General features: G+C 34.9%; 3 protein-coding genes across 3 annotated transcripts; 2 read left to right on the top strand and 1 right to left on the bottom strand.

Moving 5' to 3' along the window:
• The first annotated feature begins 7,881 nt into the window (after nucleotides 1–7,881).
• LOC149386154 (putative NAD(P)H dehydrogenase (quinone) FQR1-like 1) lies at nucleotides 7,882–10,401 on the top strand. The gene is made up of 4 exons (XM_089625762.1): nucleotides 7,882–8,058; nucleotides 9,005–9,098; nucleotides 9,184–9,446; nucleotides 9,966–10,401. Exons 1-4 carry the CDS (start codon nucleotides 8,036–8,038, stop codon nucleotides 10,198–10,200), a joined length of 615 nt encoding a protein of 204 aa, XP_089481888.1. The 5' UTR covers nucleotides 7,882–8,035; the 3' UTR covers nucleotides 10,201–10,401.
• Nucleotides 10,402–11,098: 697 nt separating this feature from the next.
• On the top strand, nucleotides 11,099–14,958 carry LOC149386153 (uncharacterized). The gene is made up of 6 exons (XM_089626477.1): nucleotides 11,099–11,305; nucleotides 11,422–11,433; nucleotides 12,316–13,293; nucleotides 13,514–13,879; nucleotides 14,186–14,263; nucleotides 14,500–14,958. The coding sequence occupies exons 1-6, from the start codon at nucleotides 11,099–11,101 to the stop codon at nucleotides 14,956–14,958; spliced, it is 2,100 nt and encodes a 699-aa protein (XP_089482603.1).
• Nucleotides 14,959–15,567: 609 nt separating this feature from the next.
• LOC149386152 (protein FAR-RED IMPAIRED RESPONSE 1-like) lies at nucleotides 15,568–18,226 on the bottom strand. Its single transcript, XM_089626476.1, has 3 exons — nucleotides 17,835–18,226; nucleotides 16,465–17,551; nucleotides 15,568–16,165 (listed from the first exon to the last, which is right to left on the bottom strand). Exons 1-3 carry the CDS (start codon nucleotides 18,224–18,226, stop codon nucleotides 15,716–15,718), a joined length of 1,929 nt encoding a protein of 642 aa, XP_089482602.1. The 3' UTR covers nucleotides 15,568–15,715.
• Between the last annotated feature and the right edge of the window lie 6,055 nt (nucleotides 18,227–24,281).

Genomic DNA, 24,281 nt, shown 5'->3' with positions numbered 1-24,281 from the left:
TAAATCTTAGTTAAATAGCCAGAAAACATTCCTGATTTGCCCTTTCATTGAAATAAAGTTTTGGGGTATTTACATCAATGGACGCATGTAAATACATAGCTATATATGTAATGGACCCTAATTTTAAACGTAGCTCACGACCATAGTAAAAGTGTAATTTATTTTAGTTAAAGTTAAAAAAAATATATATCAATAGTATATCGGTATTTTGTGGGTTATAAAAGTTTTTGTACCGAGTTTTCCCATTTTTGATATACTGAGAGTATACCGAGGCATACCGTCGGCATTTTAAACCTTAACCTTTAACCTAAATTAAACTAAGTCAATCAACCAAGATAACCAATATGCATTAATGGCCGTTTTTCTGCTTTTTCAAAAGGGATTATTCCTATTCTATGACTTGTACCATGATTTTGGACCAAAATCTACTAAACCCAAATAAATCCTAAACTATGACTTAATGAAATAAGTAATTACATATTTATCCTTCATATTTAGTTTATTTTTATTAGTTAATTAATAAAACAAAAAAAATTATTTAGTTTATATTATGAAAACAAACATCATTACAAAAACCCGGAGAGCAGCCCTGGGAATCTCCGACGCTGAAGCTCCTGGGAACGACGGTCATGGCCGCCGGAGAGCAGCCCATGGCCATCCCGGTGGCGGCGACCTCGAATTGTCCGCCGGAACAGCCCGCCATGGATTCCGCGTAGAATTTATGTGGTTTTTAAAGTTAAAAAACAAAAAAAAACGATTCTCGGGATTCTGGATAATTTTGAAAAGTTTCTGAAAATTTATGGGTTTTCGTTGAAGATTTATTGACGTTGATGTCAATAAAAATGCATATTTATTGACATCAATGTCAATAAATCTTCAAAGGAATTTTCCAGAATCGTTGAAGATAAATCTTCAACGAAAACCCAGAAACGTTGAAGATTTATTGACATTAATGTCAATAAAAATGCATATTTATTGACATTAATGTCAATAAATCTTCACCGTTTCTGGGTTTTCGTTGAAGATTTGATTCTGGATAATTTTGAAAAGTTTCTGAAAGTTTCTGGGTTTTCGTTGAAGATTTATTTACATTAATGTCAATAAAAATGCATATTTATTGACATCAATGTCAATAAATCTTCAACGAAACCCAGAAATTTTCAGAAACTTTTCAAAATTTTCCAGAATCTCGAGAATTGTTTTTTTTTTTTATTTGTTTTTAACTTCAAAAACCACAGAAATTCAACGACTTAAATACTTTGAATATGATCAAATTTTTTTCATGAAAATCTAACCCTAAACTAAAAAGACAAATTGAAAAAACAAAGATGAACCTAAACAAAGATGACGAACTGAAAAACGAAAAGAGAGAGTGGAAGAGAGCTGAACCCAAAACGAAAAGAAATTCAAATAATTAAATAAGAAAGAAAATCAAATATTATTAAAAGTAAGGGTATTTTTGTATTTAGTGAAAATAGGTAGTCATAGTTTAGGATTTATTTGGGTTTAGTAGATTTTGGTCCAAAATTTTGGTACAAGTCATAGAATAGGAATAATCCCTTTTCAAAATCAATTCTTCTTTTGTATTCTTTTGATTAGAGATGCAAATTCCGTTAAATAAAGAATTTTATTTATTTTTTAAATGAAGTTATAACATAACATCTCCAAAAACTCATTTATTTTAAAAATAGGATATGCAAAATAGATAACATAGTCCCACTCTAAATAAATACTCTAATGGAGTAATTATAATTAGCTAAATGAGTTCACGCTTTTATGGAGAAAGCAAAAATAATCAAACTATTGGAGGACATCTTGACCTTGCTATAAATAGGGGACAACCTTATTCTTGAACAAATTGATAATAAACTAGATACATCATAAATAATAGAAGACATACAAGTTAATAAAAGAAGATTGTCCCTCTAAAGCTTGGATTACCATCTTTGCATATAACTCTACATTTAAATTCCACGATAAACTAAGTCATATTGAGCAATAATCTCTGATTCTTTGGCAGAGAATTTGTCAGTTGCATTTTATTGTCGACCCGCCACAAATCTCGCACGATAGTCTCAACGTCAATGCGATTAAAACCACATGTGATCGAATCATTGACATTGGCTTTTAATAGTTTGGTTGTGGCGGTTTCCTTCGAAGTATGCAGCGATCGTAATTTTTTTTAAGGGGACACCTTATTTAGTCGGCAACGGTTGCATGTTGTACCAAATGGAGAGAGAGAGAAAGAGAGAGAGAGAGAGAGAGAGAGAGAGAGAGAGAGAGAGAGAGAGATAGAGATTAATTTATTGGCGAGAGAGAGAGAGAGATTAATTTATTGGCGAGAGAGAGAGAGAAAGATTAATTTATTGGCGTATGGATTAATCTAATCCAACCGTCTTGTTGACAAATTAGCGTTTCAATTATCCCTCCTTTGGGAAATGGCGTACAAAACGCTGGCAATTTGGTACTTGATCAAAATTTGGAATTAATAATTTGGCTAAAACTTCTGGGATCCAATGAGATTAAAGATTTGTTCATGTAATTGCCTCCACTAAGTGGAAGTTGTTTGGTGGGTTAGTCTTACTAATTGGTTAGGTAGATAAGCAGGTTCTTCGAAATGAATTTTTACAATAAAGCTTATATAATTATCAAATTTCAACAGATTGAAAAAAAAAACGTATGCAAATCTATTTTCTTTCTGACGAAATTTTAGCAACGTACCTTGCTAAATTTATACAAATACCATGATGATTCATTCATTTAACTTAAAGTGTACGACTTAACGTAACTTTATTTTTCCATAGGGTAAAATATATGTACTTCAATCACTTAGCGGAAAAATAAAGAGACCAATGGATTGCATGTACAAAGTGGACAAAAGCTGAATTGGACTATCACGTAGGGAATCGCACTTGATATTTTGTCTAAAGCTGGACTGAGATTAGACTTTAAGACACGGGTGCCAAAATTTTAAACATTGGGGATTGCAAGTATAAAAAAATTTGACATCGATCTCTCAAACTCATAATTCAGAGCCACTAATGCAAAATAAGAATTTTCTAAAAACAATGAAACAAAGACTTTATGATAAATATACAATCACAGAATTTAAATTATTAAACAAATACAATTATAGTCTGAATCAGAGCCATAACTTTACAACAAAATCGCTATAGGGTTTGGATCCTATAAAATATAATTTAGTCTTAGGAGCCTCTTTATTTATTGTGATTTTTCGAGGAAGGTCGTGAGCGAATGTTTTCGTGAATGCGATAGCTTTTATTTGTGGCAATCTACTTATTTTTTAGTGATAGGGATTGAGTTTGTTTTTTGTGATATTGTAAAAATCACGTACTATTGTAATTGTGAATCAAATACTTGATAAAGGTGTTGAGTGAAAGTGATATAATCTTAAAGAGGAGTTTGAGTTGAAATTTACAAATAGATTTAGGAAAAGAGTACTGAAGATTTGATAATTTAGCTAATATCATTGTAATCATTGATGAGTGAATTTATTTTCTAGTTGGATCATAACCTTTTCAAATTAGGTTTTGTTTGCGCCTAACTGAGTTATTTACTTTCCTGCTTTTACTATTGTGCCTCTGATCGGTATAATCCAAAAGCGGGGTAGGTAACATTAATATTAGTGGCATCAGAAAACAATTGACATAAATTTCAAGAGAGAGAGAGAGAGAGATGAAAATCCTTAGAAAGAAGGAAAAAAAAAGTATAAGGAGAGACATAAAGGGTACGTATTTTGTCAAAATTACTACATTGACACATAAAAATCACTCCTACACACGTCATTTTAAAAAAACTAGTTCCGTCAATTTGTGCGAGCATATTCATACTCAGGTCCATTTCCCAATTATTTTCAAGTTGCCCTTATTTAGTTAAAGTGAAGTTCAATTTCCATTTTGTGATATTGTAGTGATAATGCGGCTAATTTGCAAATAGTGTCATCTTTAGCGTTGAATTTAGAAGCCCGTTAAATATTAGTTGGCACATCGCACCTCAAAGTTAAGAAAGTGTGTTTTAGTTATATTTATTCATTTTGTAACGCAAAAAGACATGAAATTGAATCATATAGATAAAATGAAACATGGCTGGTTTGTTATGTTGAAGAAGCATTCGGATTTATCAGCGGAAAGAAGTTGACTAGAAGGTCAAAATATGGCCGTAATGTGATATGTGACCTAAACAAACTAAGAATTTTATGCGTAACTAAAATAATTTGAAGTCAAAAGCTTTACAATTGGACATGGTTACATGGGAAACGATGCAAAAACTAAAAGTGTGGTGTTGAATATTATAGGCATTGGCGTAGTACGGTACCAAAACCTCATATAGTATATTAGTAATGCGATGATATGGTTTTTGTAAGTCCGACAGCCACCAGAAAATCGCATGATTTGATATTTTGATTGTTTTGTTTTTGTGACGCTAGAAGCTTTAGGAACTTCTCAATCGGCCTTCAACGTGACTCACTCAACAGTCAACACACATTATTTGGTTATCTCTGTCTACAATCAAAGCAATAGTGTATAGCAATCATCTTTCATATATGATGAACAAATGCGTAATAAAAAAAAGTTGACTGTTTGTTTGATGCGGCATTTGAGCAAGAACTTTACTTAAACTATCTTAATTTAAATTGAATAGTTGAATTGACAACTATAGCTAATAACTTAAATATTTTTTCGAAAATTACATTGAAAAGAGAATTAAAAAAACAAAAAATTAGCCAAATAAGCCATTGAAAGTCTAAGAATGGCTAAATAGTCAATCTTTTGTAAATTTTTTGTAAATAACCGCCTCAACTTATTTACGACACTAAAAAAGACAAAAATACCAAAAAACATTCCCACTTATTTTGGTTTTTTTTTTTTTCTTTTTGAAAGCCGTAAATAAGTTGAGATGACTATTTATAGAAAATTTACAAAAGACTGGCTATTATATAAAACGCTATAAGTAAAATGACTATATAGCTAAAAGACCCTTAAACAAATAAAAATAAAAATAAGTCATGTTCGATAATAGTTGTGCAAGCTGTATATTAAATATGAATACAAAAGTTGTTCTAAATATTGAGAAATATTAAGGTATAGCCACTTTTGATAATCATTTATAAAAGAACACTGATACACAACAGTGCAACATCGCATCAAAGTAGAGAAAAATATAGGCAAAATGAGTGGGTCCCAATGCACAATATTGTGGGTTCCATTGTATGTTTCCCTCCATTGTTCCGCTATTGGCGATGTTAAAAACTATTTCTCATCATAAAAACTATTTTTCATCGTAAAAACATAGAACCACACAAACACACAAACACAAACACACCCCAGAAATAATTAAATGTGGTCATTGCGCCCGTCGGGATTCGATCCCGCGTCCTCCCCTTGGGAAGAGAGTGGTGATACCACTTGGCCCAAGCAAGCTTGGGTATAGCTATGGTTTTCTCGATTCACACATTTCCTCATTTACTCTTATACACTTTTGATATAAAACTAAAGATAACTTTGGAGACACTTACAACTAAAGGGTTTGGCAGTATTGGGCCTATTGGGCTTTTTTCCATAAATGTTGTAAGAATTAGTTAAAGCTATGTTTATATGGCTTCGGGAGAGATTTTATGTGAAAGCGAGGGGTTGGGGAGAGCTTGAATTGCAATTGTAGAGATAGACGTGGGTTTAGTAGCTATTGAGAAAGTCGTTGAATGCAAAATTTTATTATACCATGCTATCATAATAAATTTATTTCTACCGAACAAACGCCCTCAAACATAAACATCATTCGTCAAATGAGTCACCAATTTGTGTGCTCGTTGATCATTCTGCATTCATTACCTTTTTATAATCGTCTCGCATGTTTAAGCAATTATTGCATAAATCGCGTAATACAACTCTATAACTATTGCGTAGATTAAACAATTTCACCCATGTATAAAGTAAATGTGCAAGTGGAAGAGCAATGAATAAGACCACGCAAGACCTTAAAATGAGTATGAGATAAGAGAAAACACTGTAACCTCACGAACAAGCTTCTTCACCGGTCAACGCTGAATTCTATAGTAACTTCTATGTAAATTTTTGTTTTGCTCGCGAACGCATTCAAATAATATATGAAATTATAACTTGAAGTTCTATTCGTATTTCAAGGGGCACAACACAAACATAAGCATGTGGTACATTATTAACTTGAAAATATAGACGTAAGTCATACATCACAAAATCATCATATGACTAGTCTTATGACTCTTCACAAATCCATTCCCAATTGTTAATAGTAATACGATACAAAATAATTGACAACATGGACTCATTCCAGAACTAAAAAAAATCCAACAGTTGGGCGGCTCTGACCTTCTAAATAAAAGCCGTCTACTTCAATTCGGTCCTAAGCCGAAAAAATCAAAGCAATAAAAAGGGAAGACAACAAGTAAATAAAGAGGCTTAAAAAGTACAACTCTAGAAGAGAGAGAGGATTAAATTTATTATGTGATTCTCTCAATTACTTCGGAGAATTTGTTGAAATCTATATTTGTTTATGAACTGTACCCATTTGAATTGAAAAGGCTAGGTGACAAAAATATTTAGCATTTATTGAATGGAATATTATTATTTTTTTCATTTAATTATATCAGAATCCTACCATTCATTAGAATAATTCAAAGTCAATGATATCAACCCTCAGCCTTGCTAGTAACTATTAAGGTGTATCAATTCCATAATTATGTCTCATAATAATAATAATATGAATCATAGTGCTTTGTCTTTAAGATAGTGCTAAACTAGTGTCTATTGCCCTCCTAAGTCCTTTATTTTTCCATAGTTTCTACTTCTCGTCTTGATTTAATTAAGGCTTTAGACTTGTTTTATTGTACAAACAAAAGTGATAAATACTCGACATTTAACTTGTCTCGTTTTACTAAAATAGCACATGAAAAATAATACAAGTTGAATTATAAATGGTGATTACGATGGATTACCATTTTGAATCTGTTGCTTTTTGTTGAACTTTAAATCCATTTAAAAAAAAAATTAAATTAGTTTCTTGAAGTAAAAATTAATCCTACGACATTCACTAGCTTAGCCTTTTATATCGAGAGGTCAATGATAAGGGATGTGTATTTAAAAAAAAAAAAATTAATTATGCGCGTAATTGTCGGAGATCGTCGAAATTCGTCAAGTTCGATAGAGAAAGTGTGGAAATGAGAAAAGAAACAAGTACAAATTTAAGTTTAAATGATTTGAGAGATATTTCTGTTTAAAATAAGAATAAAAAATCATTTTAAAATATTTTTAAATAAAAAAATTAGTAATGATATTTTTCTAACTATTAATTTGTTAAAAAGTTTCTTATATCAATTTTCTATTATTCTTAAAAAAAATGAATTCATAATTGTTTTTTTTTAATTCAAAATATTGATAATTGTTTAGTAAATTATTTTTATCGGGACTCAAATCTCTCTCTTCACGTAGAGAGGAGGAAGTCGAGAGTGCTGTATCAACTAAATTTATCCCTCTTGTCATGTAGTATTAATCTTATAAGGTAATAATTGTACGATTAGATAAAATATTATATGGCACATATACTAAATACCCAAAAAAATATAGTACATTAAAGATATCCAAGTTGTAATTATCTAATCTACGACGCATTTTCAAGAAAGTTGGGAACGTTTCATTGGTCAAACTCAAGGGTCCCTGAATGATGATGACAAGCATGACAAAAGAGAAAAATATATTACGTGTCAAGATAAATAGAGCCCAGTGATAATGTTATGACGTCAGCAAATAAAAATACCCAAATTAATATATTAAAATCTCTGTAACCATTATTTAAAAGAAAATCTCTTTAACCATTTAAAAGGAAAGCTTATTTTTTTGGGCTATATATACAGGTCCTTTGTCGATTGGTGCTTCACTGTCAACTCCCACTTTCCATTCACTGCTTTTCACCACAACGCATTTCTTTGTCATCGAAGCCACCCCCAAAAAAAAAAAAAAAACAAATTTCATCAACGAAATCAATGGCCACTAAAGTCTACATTGTGTGAGTCTGATTCTCTTTTTCTTTTTTCCCTTTTTAATTTCAAATTCGTTTATGTTTGGATTGCGTGATTCGTTTATCTTTTTTCCATGTCAGTGTATAGCTTATATCTCATCCGTTAGTCATCTCGTGTCGTTCTGGGTTTGTTTATTTGGTTGGATGTATAGGAGTTTGAGTAATTAAATAGTCTTATTATTTCTTCTGGTGTTGAATTCGCATTGGATGATGAAAATAAGATAATTAAAAAAAAAAGAGTCGATATGTTTATTTATTGATTGACATTTCTGAATTTTTCATATCTACCAACTTGTTTTCTTCAGATCCGGGGTTTCTTTTCTTCCGATTAATAATTACGTTAAGATGCAGGGATGCGATTAGCTGATTCCCTTCATTGCTTATCGTTGACCTAAAATGAAATGTAATATTGCTTATCGTTGACCTCAAACCTGTCGCAACGAAGAATTAACATTCTGACCAAGAGTTTCTGGGTTCATAATTATATAACGAGAGAGGGATTGCGAGTGAGAGCTTGTTGTTTCAGAAACCAGTACAGGGTCTGGGTTAATTGCAGATCTATTAATAAATAATAATAATAATAATAAACAACAGGGTACTTGCTTTACTAATTTGCGATGTGCTGCATAAATGATACGAATAAGCTTCGTACGAAATCTCTTAAAATTGTTCAAAGTATTGTTGGGTTTCTTTTGTTTGAAAAAGGGCAAACTAGCCACACACAGAGCTGAAGATCGTTGTCTTTCATTATGATACAAATTGACGGTACAGATAACAATCAATGATGCCTCTAAATCCAAACTTAATGAGCGATCTATCTTGCAAATAGTTCCATGGGACCTTTTAGTACTTTGTGTGTCAACAGCAGATTGAGTCCATAGATCAAACAATTTGGGTAGTCCAAGAATATGATATCTCTTTTATGCTGAATCAGATATTACTCCATGTACGGACACGTCGCCAAGCTGGCGGAAGAGATTCAGAGAGGAGCAGCCTCAGTGGAAGGAGTAGAAGTCAAGCTGTGGCAGGTCAGGACAACAACAACAAAAACAAAGTCAACTTTTGAAACCCACACACAAAGATCTTGAGCTTTAATAACGACGAGTGACACAGGTACCGGAGACGCTGCCGAGCGAGGTTTTGGGGAAGATGGGAGCTCCGGCGAAGAGCGATGTGCCGATCATCACGCCCAATGAGTTGGCGGAGGCGGACGGGGTTCTCCTCGGCTTCCCGACCCGGTTCGGGATGATGGCCGCGCAGTTCAAAGCCTTCTTCGACGCCACCGGAGGCCTCTGGAGGACCCAGCAGCTCGCCGGAAAACCCGCCGGAATCTTCTACAGCACCGGGTCCCAAGGGGGCGGCCAAGAGACCACCGCGTGAGTTTCTTCTTCACTCTAACCCACCCGTTTGAGCCCGGTGGAAAATCATTAAAATTGATTAGTAATATAGTAAAAAAGTTTTAAGTTTCCAGCAAAATACCCAAAGTTACGTCGTCAAATTTAACGATTTATATAAACAGTTTATCACTTTCAATAAACTTGATCACATAGTCAATCAATAGTTATTGAAACTTGACATTTTCATATTTTGGCCATTTAATAAATCAATAAAATTCAATTGGTAATTTAGCTATAGCACCCAGAAATGAAAATTCATATCATCTTCGTCATGCGATTTGTATTACAGAAAATTCTTTTTCCCGGGAGAATTTTCTATAGTTTTCACTTTCAAATTTTATAAAATCCGAAATCGGACTGAGAATGAGGAAATAGTCCAAATGCAGTATAGATTTATTTGGATTTTTTTTTTCTTCATTCGCCTCGCCGAAGTTTCTAGGTTCTAGCTGAGTATGAATTTGTGATGTTTGACCTAAGATGGAAAAATCCGTGATTCAGGCTGACGGCGATAACGCAGCTGGTGCACCATGGGATGGTGTTTGTGCCGATCGGGTACACGTTCGGGGCCGGAATGTTTGAGATGGAGAGCGTCAAGGGCGGTAGTCCGTACGGTGCAGGGACTTTTGCCGGGGACGGCACCAGACAGCCCTCCGACCTCGAGCTACAGCAAGCCTTTCACCAGGGCAAGTACTTCGCCGGCATCGCCAAGAAGCTCAAATCTTCCTCCGCTTGATTCATTCATTTGCATTTGCATACTATTATACTAGTAGAAACACTATACGCAATTTTTTTTTTTGTGTGGATTTCTTTGTTTTTCTCCGTTAAAGAATAAATTGTTTTTGGATTGTTGGGTACACATGTTCTTATGAGCTATGAAAGGATGCATCTTTGTCTTGTTTGTTATTAATAAGAACTTTGGTGAAAGCCTTATACATCTCTCTCCCCCTCTCTCTCAACTAGATTACTTGTTCCTTTGGCTTCGACTTCAAGAAGTAAACTCGGTGTCTTATTCAACATCAAGATAAACTATAATATAAAAAAATGATTTCAAGCAAAAGAAGTTGGGACAAAAAGTTTACCAAAAAAGAAAGGTTGGCCCTTTTGACACAATGATGAAAGAGCCCATAATAAGGAAAAGGAAGTTGGTGTTTTCGCATATGGGCTTGGGTAGGCAGATAATCACGCGGAGTACTGACTCATCCGGTTTAACTAATTTCAATTTTTTTTGGGAAATGGCCGGATGTAGTAGTGTTTGTAATGATTTGGACCAAAATGTAGAGTTTCTTGTTTTGGACACTTTTAGTAGTTGTTGAAGTGAGCAAGTACATATTTGCCCTTGAGTTAATTTTTTGTTTTGAAAATACCCATTTCCCAAATACCGAGTATATCAAAATCAAAACGAAATTGAAACCCATTTTCATCTCCTTCTTCGCGCGTATCTAAAACCCTCACCCAGTTCGCCTAAATCGCCGGGTGCCCTCCCCCACGTCGCCGAAATCCCGGGATCTGTCACCCACGTCGCCGAAATCGCCGGGGCCGTTTCTAATCTCTCCTAAAAATCTCAAGTTTGTTGCTCATTATTCTTTCAAATCTCTACGAATCCCATTTTTTGAAACCCAAAATCGCAGAAAATGACGGCCAAAAAACGCGCGCCGGTTCGGAAGAGTCCGAGGACGATGAAGAAAGCTCCGGCGCCGCTGAAGAAAAATCTTTCTCCGGCCAAGAAGCCAACAAAGTCTCGAGTGAAGAAACCAAAACCGGTCATTGACTCACCGGCGTCAAATTCAGATGAGACATCGCAATTTCAACTCAGAAAACGAAAACCAACTGTAAATGAGGTAAATTTCTTCACTTTGAGTGTTTTGGGTAACTTTTTTATGCCATGCAAAACTGAATTTGGGTTATTATTTAGATTTCGTTGATCTACATTTTCTGTGTTTTGAAAACTGCATAGGTTATAATTTCTGTAATTGTAGACATTTAAAGCTATAGTTCATAGAATTGTATATGTTTATGTCTACAATTTCACACCATTTTGTTGTTGTAGACTATTTTTTCGACATCTACAATAGCTGTAATTGTAGACTTTTATTTCTAGAATTTTTGTGAATGTAGCCATTTATATGAACTGTAGATGTAAATGGCTACAGTCATCAGAATTGTAGACATAAAGGTATACAATTTCAGAAATCGTAGACTCTTTTTTGTATGAGTACTGTTTGTGTAGATATAAGTCTGGTGATATGTGTAGATTTTCATGTTTTTTTCTTCACTTATGAGGTAAATTTCTTCACTTTGAGCGTTTGGGGTAACTTTTTTATAGCATGCAAAGATGAGTTTAGGTTATTATTCATGTGATTGTAGAATGTTTGATCTACATTTATAGTGTTTTAAAAACTTAATAGGTTATAAATTCTGTAGTTGTAAACATTTATAGCTATAGTCACTAGAATTGTAGATGTTTATGTCTATAGTTTCACACCATTTTGTTGTTGTAGACTATTTTTTTCGACATCTAAAATTTCTGGAATTGTATAGTTTTATGTCTAGAATTTTTGTGAATGTAGCCATTTATATAGCTATTTATATGAACTGTAGATATAAATGGCTACAGTCACGCGAACTGTAGACATAAAAGTCTATAATTTCAGAAATTGTAGACATAATAGTCTACAATTCCAGACATTGTAGACATAACAGTCTACAATTCTGGAAATTATAGACATAACAGTCTACAATTTCAGAAATTGTAGACTGGTTTTTGTATGAGCACTTTTGTGTAGATATAATTCTGGTGATATGAGGAGTGTTTGTGTAGATTTTCATGTTTTTTTCTTGGCATATGCAGGGATTTCTGAGGTTTGTTGCCGAAGAACAGATTGTCGACCATAATTTCAGCTTCTTCGGCGCATTGGACAAGTTTGAGGAGACGATGGCCATGTCTCCTGAGGAGAAGGAGTTGTTTAGTGCGTCATGTTTCGGCCAGTTCCTTGATCATCCAAAAATCACCAAATCATCTAAGATTATTAATCACCTGTTGATGAGGGTTGGTGATTTTGAGGGGGTCGAGTCAGATGACGCGATCTACATAGAGATTGGTGGGGAACCGAGACCTTTTACAGCAAAGCAGTTCGCGGAGATAACTGGTCTTCGCTACGTCGATGACTACAGCCCCTGTGACGTGGAGATTACCGATGTGGAAGGTAGCTTGTTCAAAGAAATCTTCCTTGGAGGCGTCGTGAAGAATCGGGGAGTGTTGACGTCAATGCTAAGTAAAAGCAAGTCTTGGGAGAACACTCAAAAGCGAGTGAAGTTGTTACTACTTCACTTCCTGACGAACATTCTCCTCGCCGCTCCGGCTCACACCCCGATACAAAACATGTCTTGGGCAATGCTTGTCGAGGACTTGGATGAATTCAACAAACATCCATGGGGGAACGTGGCGTGGAATTTCTTCCACGGACAGGTGCGGAAGTATGTTATGAAGATGGCCTCCAAGGCGGAGTCGAAGCAAAAAATCAACTTCCCGGGTTTCGTCTACCCGCTTCAAGTCTGGGCGTACGAGTGCCTGCCTGTGCTGACTGCTCTAAAGCTCTGCCAACAAGTGTCTGAAACCGCCGTACCACTTATGCGGCGGTGGAAAACAAATGCGCATGTCTTGGATTCAAGACTGAAGGAGATTAATTTCCAGGATGTAGAATTCAGACCACTTGGCGCTGAGGTTGAGGATATACTCCCTCAGAAGAAGAAGCAGAAGTTTAAGCAGAATCATGTACTTTCCCTCGCGTCCACCTCCACCTCGAGGTCCAACAATGATGATTCACGGGTGAGTACATTACCTTCCTATATATCTACAATAACCACTACTGTAGATATTCAGGTCTACAATTTGTACCAATTGTAGACGTAAATGTCTACAATCAGTTCAATTGTAGACGTCAATGTCTACATTCATAAATTGTAGACGTAATTGTCTACAATCAGTTGTATTGTAAACGTCAATGTATACACTGTTTTGATATATTGTCCATTTTCTAACCTTACAGACCCAACTTAAGCTCATAGAGCTGGAAGATTCAATCCTTCAGTTGAAGGCTGAATGGACAGGGTTTAAGGCCGCCAATGAAGTTTTCAAGAACGAGATTAGGGGAATTGTCAAAGCTCTCTCGGCGAAGATTGATCCACAGCCGGAGAAGAACAACAACAAGGAAGCACAAAGTGAAACAGAGACGGGGACAGAAAGTGAAACCGAGTCCGAGACCGAGTCCGATGGTGATGGTAAGCCAGACAACAAGCCAGATGCCACACCAGTGAAGGAAACGGTCGTTGAAAAAAAAAATGAAAGTGAGAGTGAATATGAAACTGACTCTGATGATGAATCAGAGACAGAAGAAGACGAAGAAAAAAACAAGGTAAATTACTGACTGAAATTGTAGACCTATACGTTTACACTTTCTGAAATTGTAGACTTTTAAGTCTACAATTACTAAAACTGTAGACTTAGAAGTATACAATTTCAGAAATTGTAGACCTATAAGTATACAATTTCAGAAATTGTAGACCTATAAGTATACAATAAATGAAATTGTAGACTTAAAAGTCTACAATTACTGAAATTGTAGACTTATAAGTACACAATGACTGCAATCGTAGAATGGATTTTAAGTAGACAATAATTGATATTGTAGACTGTTTGAACTTGTTGATTGTTTGTCTAGGGAAAAGAGGAAAAGGAAGAGGAAAAGAAAGATGAGAAGGAAGAAGAAGAGAAGACAGAAGAAGAAGAAAACAACAAGGTAAATTACTGACTGAAATTGTAGACTTACACTTTCTACAATAGTAGACTTTTAAGTCTACAATTACTGACACTGTAGACCTAGAAGTATACAATTTCTGAAATTGTAGACTTCAAAGTCTACAATTACAGAAATTGTAGACTTATAAGTACACAATGACTGCAATCGTAGAATTGATTTTAAGTAGACAATAACTGATATTGTAGACTGTTTGAACTTGTTGATTGTTTGTATAGGGAAAAGAGGAAAAGGAAGAGGAAGAGAAGACAGAAGAAGAAGAAAACAACGACGGGGACAAGCCCGACGACAACGACGGGGACAAACCCGACGAAAACGACGGGGACAAGCCCGAAGGGGACAAGCCCGACGGAGACAAGCCCGAAGGGGACAAGCCCGAAGGGGACAAGCCCGAAGGGGACAAGCCCGAAGGGGACAAGCCCGACGGAGACAAGCCCGAAGGGGACAAGCCCGAAGGGGACAAGCCCGAAGGGGACAAGCCCGACGACGGAGATTGTGGCATGTTCGTGATCAAGACAGTTGAGTACTTGACCCACGGCGTACACATGTCTAATTTAGACGCATCCCTCATGAACATGTTTAGGCGGAAGCTCACGATTGATTTATTCCGTCATGGGGCGGTGAAACTTGCGACCGGCTACGGATCTGACGACGAGTTTCCGACATCTAAGGACTAGATTTTTATGTTTACATGAACTCAATCTCAAACTATGAAGTTACTTTTAAAACTATGTTTTATATTTTTGTATGGCTTTGTATGACAATTTGAAGCATGAATTCCTAAACAGTGCTATCTATCTTGGTATGGTTTGTTTTGTTATGGCTACAGTCGTCGTGATTGTAGACATATATATCTACAGTTTGACATTATAGGTCTACAATCATAACAACTGTAGACATTAATGTCTACATTCACTACAACTGATAGCTTTTGTTTTGTTATGGCCGTGTCTAAAGATCTGTACAGTGATGTCTACAGTCGTCGTGATTGTAGACATATATATCTACAATTTGACATTTTACGTCTACACAACAACTGTAGACATTAATGTCTACATTCACTACAACTGATAGCTTTTGTTTTGTTATGTCTAAAGATGTGTACAGTGATGTCTACAATCGTCGTGATTGTAGACATATATATCTACAGTTTGACATTTTATGTCTACAATCACAACAACTGTAGACATTAATGTCTACATTCACCACAACTGGTAGACAATGAAGTCTATAATTTGAACAACTTCTATCATGTAATGTATTCAAGACGTAAAAAAGACATAATTTTATCATATAAGTCGTCATTCAAACTCCAAAACAGAGTAAATACACTCCAAGTTCCAAAAAGACATTAAATACACATTCAAAGGCGTACACTCAGCCGGAATTTGAGAAGTACATGTGTATGTTGGACTCTGAAAATCCGGAAATAATTCATCCATTCCTCTCCGACAAAGGAACTGGACTGCTGCATGTAGTCCGGTTGTGACCAACTTCTCCACACCGCGAACACTTCCTACGAATAGGCTCTTCCCCTTGAGAAGGTATACGTCTCTTCTTCGGTCTACCTGCGGCACGTGCTCTGTGTGTTGGAGGCTGAATTACAAAATTTGCGACCTCAGGGGGAATAATCCACGTCTGAATATTACCATGGGGATGGTGGACACCTGCATAACTTGCCCTCCAATACTCTGCAGTATAGTAAGGCGAAATATATCCCTCAACCGCAAGGTTACGATGTCCACACGCAGCAATACCATGAGCACATATGAAACTGTCAAGTTGAAATTCCCGACACGAGCATGTTTTTTCGTGCAAATTGACAGCCCACGTGTTTCCATCTCTGTCACCTACCTCAAACTCGAGGAATGATGATGGCCTCACCTAGAATAAAAGAATAATTAGAGTAAGTCATGTACGTGTAGACATATAACTACAATTGTAGACGTAGATGTCTATAAATACCTGTAACTGTAGACTTCAATGTCATTGTAGACATCAATGTCTATAGTTTTATACAAATTGTGGACATCAATGTATATAATCACTACCAATTGTAGACATACATCATCTACAATCACTGCTAATTGTAGACATAAATGTCTACAATCATCACAATTGTAGATTACGTATGTCTACAGTTAGAACACAATACTGAATAAAATACAAAAAGATCAACATACCGGCATTCCACAAGCTGCAGCATAGTTTGTCTCTAGTTTCTTCTGGGCCTCTTTGGTCAATAACGTTGTTGTTTTTGTTGCCAACTCTCTACGTTCGTGATACCATCCTAGACTTCTTTCCCGCAACCAGTCGAACAACTTAGAAATAGGAAACTCTCTAGGCTTAACGTTGAACGCATTCAATGATTCTGCGTTGTTGTTCGTCATGATATCGTACCTGTTTTCACGAAAACAAGATCGTGCCCACCTTTGATACCCAACCTCCTTCTCCAGGTATGGGCGTATTTCTGGATTTTCAGAGTCCAACATACACATGTACTTCTCAAATTCCGGCTGAGTGTACGCCTTTGCTGCGGCGTAAAATTTCCACTTCACTTGCTTTGTTATGCTCCCTTTGAATGTGGTCTTCAAGTTACCAAGCAAATGATGTACGCAAAAACCGTGTTCACGGGTTGGATACACCTCCTTGACTGCATTAACTATTCCTTGGTGCCTATCAGATACAATTACCGTATGCTCCCTATCCCCAATAGCGTCCTTCACCTTTCTCAAGAAGTAAATCCAAGTCTCATTAGATTCATTAGAACCATGAAAGAAGGCGAGTGGAAATATTTGTTCATTTCCGTCCATGGCACACGCTGTATACAAAGTTCCTTTGTAATAGTTCTTCAAGAAAGTTGCATCAACAATGATAATAGGCCTGCAATACTTCCAACCCCTCCTCCACGGGCTAAGTGACATGAAGAAGCTAACGAACTGATTATTCGACCCCGTAGTGACAAGGTCAAAGAGAGAACCTGGATTTTTAGTCTCGATCATGTACATCAACTTAGGTAGGAACGCGTAGGACTCTGCTTCGGTGCCGTAAAGGGACTTAAGAGCTTTTCCTCTCGACCGCCACGCTTTTTTGTATGACATACGAACTCCGTAATCCATTTGCATGTAATTAATGATCTCCTTTGGTTTACACAATCCCAACGTCGGATCTATGCACTTGTGCTTCACAACCTCTCCCACTACTTTGGATGTGGCTTGAGGATGATATCCTTGTCTTTCATTTATAGGACAAATATGTTCACTCTCAAACCTGAATAAGAAAATTCCAAATTAAACATTACTTTCAATTTATATGTATAATTGTAATAAAAACTCTCATAAACTGTAGACTTATAAGTCTACAATTAACGATAATTGTAGAGATATATGTCTACAGTTTCAGTAACTGTGTACTTATAATATCTACAATTGTTTTCAATTATAGAATTGCAAGTCTATAATTTATGTAAACTGTAGACTTGCATGTCTACTCATGGAGTAGTTTGTAGACATGTAAACTAACAATTATTCTATTATGGCAACCTAATAATTACCTTTTAATCCTAAAAATCGGAGAGCTGGGAATTCTAACTGCTCGAACACTCCATTTACAATGCTCTCCCGGACAAACTACATGGAGACATTCTTTAGATGAATACTTTGTCCGAAACGTACAGTGTTTGTTAATGGCATACAAACTCAATTGTTTTTGCAACACCAATTTGCTAGCATACATTCCATGAAGCTTGAGTGTCACAGGGGAATTGATATCCAGCACTTGCTCATCGCTACTTGGATGAGGAGGAGGAGGATGAGCGGACTGCCTACGTGGAGGAGGCGGAGGATGGGACTCTCTACATGGAGGAGGCGGAGTAGGAGCAGTCTGTCTAGGTGGTCGAGGAGGGGATTCTCTACATTCTTCCGTTGCATCGTAGAAAGTATTCATGTCCTCAAGTCCCTGCGTTGGCTCAACCGTGTTAGGAGTTGATCTAAATCCTGGAGAAACTACGCTATCCCATGCTGCCTCATGCCCTTCCCGTGGCTCTTCAGATATTTCCAAAATCATATGAAATCTTCCGACGTCAGGTATCGTTTTCCTCAAATACAAATAAGCTTTCAATTGACCGTTGTCTTTAATCTCAACAGGTTTACATGCACCGTCAATCAAGTACTTCAAACCGATCCTGTGAGTTGATGGGGAAAGGCCAAGCTCCGCGAACAAAATCTGCATCAAACTAGGGTAGTTCACCGAAGACGACACCATAATACCCAAATTTCCTCCCTCGACGTATACTGTGGGTTCGACCCATGTACCACTGTGTTTCAAAAATATATATATTTCGGACATTCCTGCATAGGAGAAACGCATATCTGATTTTGTTATTATCATGTATGAAAAAAATTAAATGTCTACAATGAGAATATTTGTAGAAATGTATATCTACAATTACACCAATGAAGTGTAATTGTAGATATACTGTCTACAATTATTGTAATTGTAGATATACTGTCTACAACTGTAGACATACAGGTCTACACCTTCAGCTGTTGTAGACTAATACGTCTACAACAACGGAAGTTGTAGACCTATATGTCTACAATTACAACATGTCTACAGTCTACAATTTTAGAGACTGTAGACATGTATGTCTACAATTCAAGAACGCGAAAAACAATGAAGAACAACACACAAACAAACCCAGCAACAAACAACACAGAGACGGCGGGTAATGGCACCAACAAACCCAGAACGACACAGACCTAAAACCCAGACAAACGCACGAAAACAAAGATGAACGACGAAAAAGAAGCTTTCTTTTAAGATGCACGATAATGACGTTGAACAAACATGAATCCGAAACCCATAAACTCAAAAACCCCACGACGATGAACGAAAGCCCAGAAACAAAAAGAGAGGAGAGAAGACGACGAAGACGATGAACGAAAGAAGCTTACTTTTAGACGAGGACGAGGTGGCCGGAGAGCTGAGCTTCACTTCATAGACACGCAGCTCATGGAGGATCATGACAGGGAGATGAAACGTCCTTCACACGCAGAGAAAAAAAAAGAGAGGAGAGAGAGAGCTGTACATGGCACAATAAACAAGACCGTATGAGAAGTCTTATACAGCAAGTTTTGGTTTGGGGGTTTGAATGAACAAAATTACAAATTCAAGGGTAAACCCGGTATCAAACTATTATCTCTCCTCAAAACACTACTAAAAGTGTCCAAAAACAAGGTACCCTATATTTTGGTCCAAATCATTGAAAACACTACTACATCCGGCCATTTCCCATTTTTTTTTCCCATCTTTTTTGCAAATATTCTCATTTGGGGTGGGGCTGCTAGATAGCCCCCTCTTGTCAAATTACTTTTTATTATGTTAACTAAAACCAAGCGAATTTGCTTTCTTTACTTTAGTATTATATATTTGAGAGAAAAATCACACAAACTAACCCCACGTGAAACGTTGGAATTGCAAAATAGTCAATATTTAAAAAAAAAAACAATACTTGAATAGTCAATTATGATGATATAGTAATTAAACAAAATATTTGTTTCCGATTTTTCCCTTTATTTAAATAATCATATCTATTTTCAAAATAAACAAATAAATAAAGAAAAGTTTGACTTTTACGTTAATAGTGTGTGTATATATACACGAGACAATGAATCATTACACGCCTATTCTAAGGCAACAATTAACTTCAATATTGGAGAAAATATATAAGATATAATTATAATAATCAACTTTTGAATACAATACAATTAATATATAATATTTCTTAATATTTCTCTTGATACAATTAAATATGATTACAAATCTCTCTCCTCCCTCTTAATAAAAAAAAAACAAATACACGATTATATATCTCCGGCACCGATGATAGCTTGGCTACAGATCAAGCTATGTGGCGCTGTCGACGGAGCGATGGTTTACCCATTGGCACCACTCGGCGCAACCTTTGTAGAAGCCAACGTCGTCGACGAAGATGATGACAAAAGACTCGTATGAGAGATAATGAAGCAGCACGATTTTCGGAAGAAGACGACAGCTTGCCAGGATCAAGGTCTCGGAGAGGTTCAATTGGGCTCCTGATTGCTTCCTTTGTAAAGCTTCTTGAAAATGGTCTTCATCTTCTTCTTCTTTATTTTTTTTAATCGATTTTTCTCTCACTTTCACGCTGACTTTCTTAGCCTATAATCTTGCTTTTTTTCCTTGCATATTTTGTGTTTATTTATGTTAATGTCTACGTAAAATTATGTCAATGTGACTATATTATGTTTATTTGTGTTAATGTCAGTATATTTGTGTTAATGTATGAAACTCTGTTAGACTACGACGCAACCTTCGAGTGCCATGGGGAAGCTCTCATGGTTGGTCAGATGCAGTAAAGATCTCAATATAATTTTTCAAATTTTCAGAGATATTTGTAATTTATAATGGGAAGTGTTATTTTTTTTTGTCATATTTCAAATTTATTCTTTTATTTAATTCAATATCTTGTCTATTTAGTTGAGGGTATAATAGTCTTAACATATTGATTAATGTGGTTTATTGACTACTTCGCAAAATAAACTAAACGTTGACTAATTTGAAAAAAAATGAAGTTTGTGATTGGTTACTTTACTCAAGCCCCCGTTTTAAAAATTAATATGATTATTTATAAGATTGTGTAAAATTTGTAAATATTATTTCATAAATGGAGAGTTAGGTAAATGGTCACATTGGAGTTTGGACTCCCTATGTTAAATTTTTGGGTCTAGTAAAGATATAACCATATTTACATGTATGGTTTGGTATTTAGCCAACTTTTAGTAAATATTTGGTAAATAACCAATATTTGTGTAATCAGTTGTAAATAGTTGTAACCGTAATAAAGTTAGGATATTAATCAAATAATTACCAAAGGTTGGCTAAATAGCAATCTAAAAGTGTAAATATGACTAATTTGTTAATTATTAGCATAACTCTTAATAATTAAATAAATAATAAAAATTAAGACAAGTCGGTGAAACATATCCATTAATTGAGCTATATCTTTAATGTTTGAATAGTTAAGTTACAAATTTGATTGATGATAATCATTTGGCTAATTCAAGTTGATAAATACTATAGTTCATTAATTTTAAATGTCATAAATTTAAGTTAATATCGGTTAATCATGAATTTAATGGTTAATTTTAACAAAGAGTTTATTAAAAAATTATATAAAAAATGTATATTAAAGCTAAAATCATCTTGATCAGCCCACCTCAACGTATGTGCTCTACTCATCTAGCTATGTGTGGCACAATCGCCTAGGTATTTTTATTAGCATATTTTTTTCGTGAATTGTGTGTTGCCTAGTGTACATGTTCTGTTATCCAAAGTTCAATTTAGAATGTTCTCGTGTAAATGATACAACAATAATTGTTGAAAGCTTTGCCCTAAAAAATAATTGTTGAAAAAAAAAACTTATTTATCCAAAAAAAAAACTTGATTTGTTTAAACTTGGGCCTAGTGTTTTTATGTTATGGATTTGGCCATGTTAGTAATTATTATTTATCGGTGGGTTTCTTAAAATCATATTTTTCCTGTAGTTACTTTCACAAAATTTTAAGAACTTGGAAGGCTTTCGTTACACACCAAAATAACTCAAACAATTTGATGTGAACAACACAAAAAGATCCGAGCTTATCTAAAACATAAAGAAAAACGAGTTCACAAGGGACATATCATAACATTTCGAGCAGAACTTCAATCAGAAGAAAAACTGGCTAGTCAAAAGGACTATCAAACGAACATAATGTCGCCATTACAACTAACAAAAAGTAATTGACTTAAGTAATAAAGAGACTCGACGCTTACAAATGCACCAAAGACACACCTTTTGGCTATTATCGCGCAAAACTAAATAAAACAAGGACACACACATATATAGCAGTTATCACTCAATAACTGCAAGATCATTGATCAACCAACGAACTCAAAAATTTCATGACTATAAAACACAAGCTAAAACGAATGACATGGAGCGATCAGATAAACCTATCACACGTTAATGACAACTGGATACCCTCTATCATCTTTCTTACACATTAACCTTGTTGAATTTACTTATGGTTCTATCTTTTACTAGGTTTGTTTGTTTTTAAAGACAATTTCACTGGAATATTCGTTGTGCTCGGCACTTTTCTTGTTCGGTAAATTGTGGTCAGCGTGAGACAATTGTATAACATTTGATCACTAATAGCGTTACTTGGTTAATCGTACCGAGTTCAAACTAATGTGGACCACTCTTAGTGGTGCTTTGTTGGATACGTAGATATGCAACCGCTTAAACTGAAACTCCCTGGGCATTCCATTGCTCTTATGCATGAGCAATAATATCAAGGAAATTTACGTTGTTCTTATATCGTTACAACTTTTTTTTTTTTTTTTTTTTGTAGAAGAGAGTTGAGACTGTAAAACAATTTTCAGTTATCAAATAATATTAGCACTAAACTCTTAAAACTCACTTGAAAGATATCTTCGAATATATACCAGTCATTAATTACCACAAATTACCTTTTAAAAAGGGCATATTTTATGGGCTTGATCAAGCTGATCACACCACGTGGCTTCTCCTTTCTATCTTAACGGCTTTAAGTTTCGAATTATTATACTACAAGTACATGATTATATTACATATAATAAAATATATATAGAGGCCTTACAATAAACTCTCTTAATAGCCAAGTTATTATCCGTACCTTAATTGAACCATATATATTGCTAACAGAAGTTTTTGTCTTGCGCTAAAGAAAAAGTAGTTTTGCTAGATTTTCCATCACGATTCCCGTGTTTTAAATCAGTGAATTATGCATCAAAAAAAATAATCACTGATCATTGCAACCAACAAAAAAAAAAATAGAACTAATCATTAGAATCAAAGTATATAATATGATGAAGTTACCTTGAAGATTGATGAATATAATATCATCATTCCTTGGAAGCTTTTATGTCCCTTGCCATTAGGCTATCAACTTTGTTCTGTACAACATGATAAACTTATCCCCATACCTGAAACTATACCTCAGCCCTATTATTTCAGGGTAATGGAGATCATATAATTTATCCTCAGCCCTATTATTTCAGGGTAATGGAGATCATATAATTTATATATATATATATATATATATATATATATATATATATATATATATATATAAGTCATATTACATTATTGATTGATTTAAAAGGAAATAATAAAATAATGAAACTTATATTCAATAAAAAAAAAAAATAATAATAATAATAATAATAAACTTTAAAATTTAATGAAAAGGATATATGCGGTGCAACATTTCCCCGCTTGTCAATTTTAAGTTATGACTATGGTCCAAACCCTTGAATAAGCTGATCATATGGCCATTTTTGGTGTGTGAAAAGCTATATGAAAAAAAGACAGATTCAAAGGGGATAAAAAGAGATGAAGCTTTATAAGCATGATCCAAAAGAACTTGTAGCAGAAGACAAACATGGGTTCTGGCATTGATTAGCCAAAACAAGAAAATAAAGAAGTCCAATTAAAGTATCAAATATTTTCAAGTTTCTCTTATAGACACATATAAACACATGATATATATTTCACTTTACCTACATCACAATGATGCCTATATGCCTTTTTCTTTCCAGTATTCCTTTTATGTTTCCTTCTTTATATTAAGTAAAAATATGCATCGCGCTTTAATTCAAAATTTAGAATGGAATTCCATTATTGAGTACCCACACCGATGCTTCGAGACTATATATATATATATATATATATATATATATATATATATATATATATATATATATATAGAAGATTGTATATGTGGTGTGATAGACATTGGCATCAATTCAAGAAAGATTTCTTGAATAATAAAAATATAAAATTCGAAGAGATACCAACTAGCAAAGATTTAAAAATTTAAAGTTCTTTTTCTCATGATTAGTCATCTATCAGAAAGATTCTTCAGTGTTAAGCTTCTTT

This window comes from Urtica dioica, chromosome 9 (genome assembly GCF_054948205.1).
Source record: "Urtica dioica subsp. dioica isolate 48M chromosome 9, U.dioica_male_clone48M_v1_H2, whole genome shotgun sequence".
NCBI lineage: Eukaryota > Viridiplantae > Streptophyta > Magnoliopsida > Rosales > Urticaceae > Urtica > Urtica dioica.
This window is presented reverse-complemented; position numbering and strand designations above follow the sequence as displayed.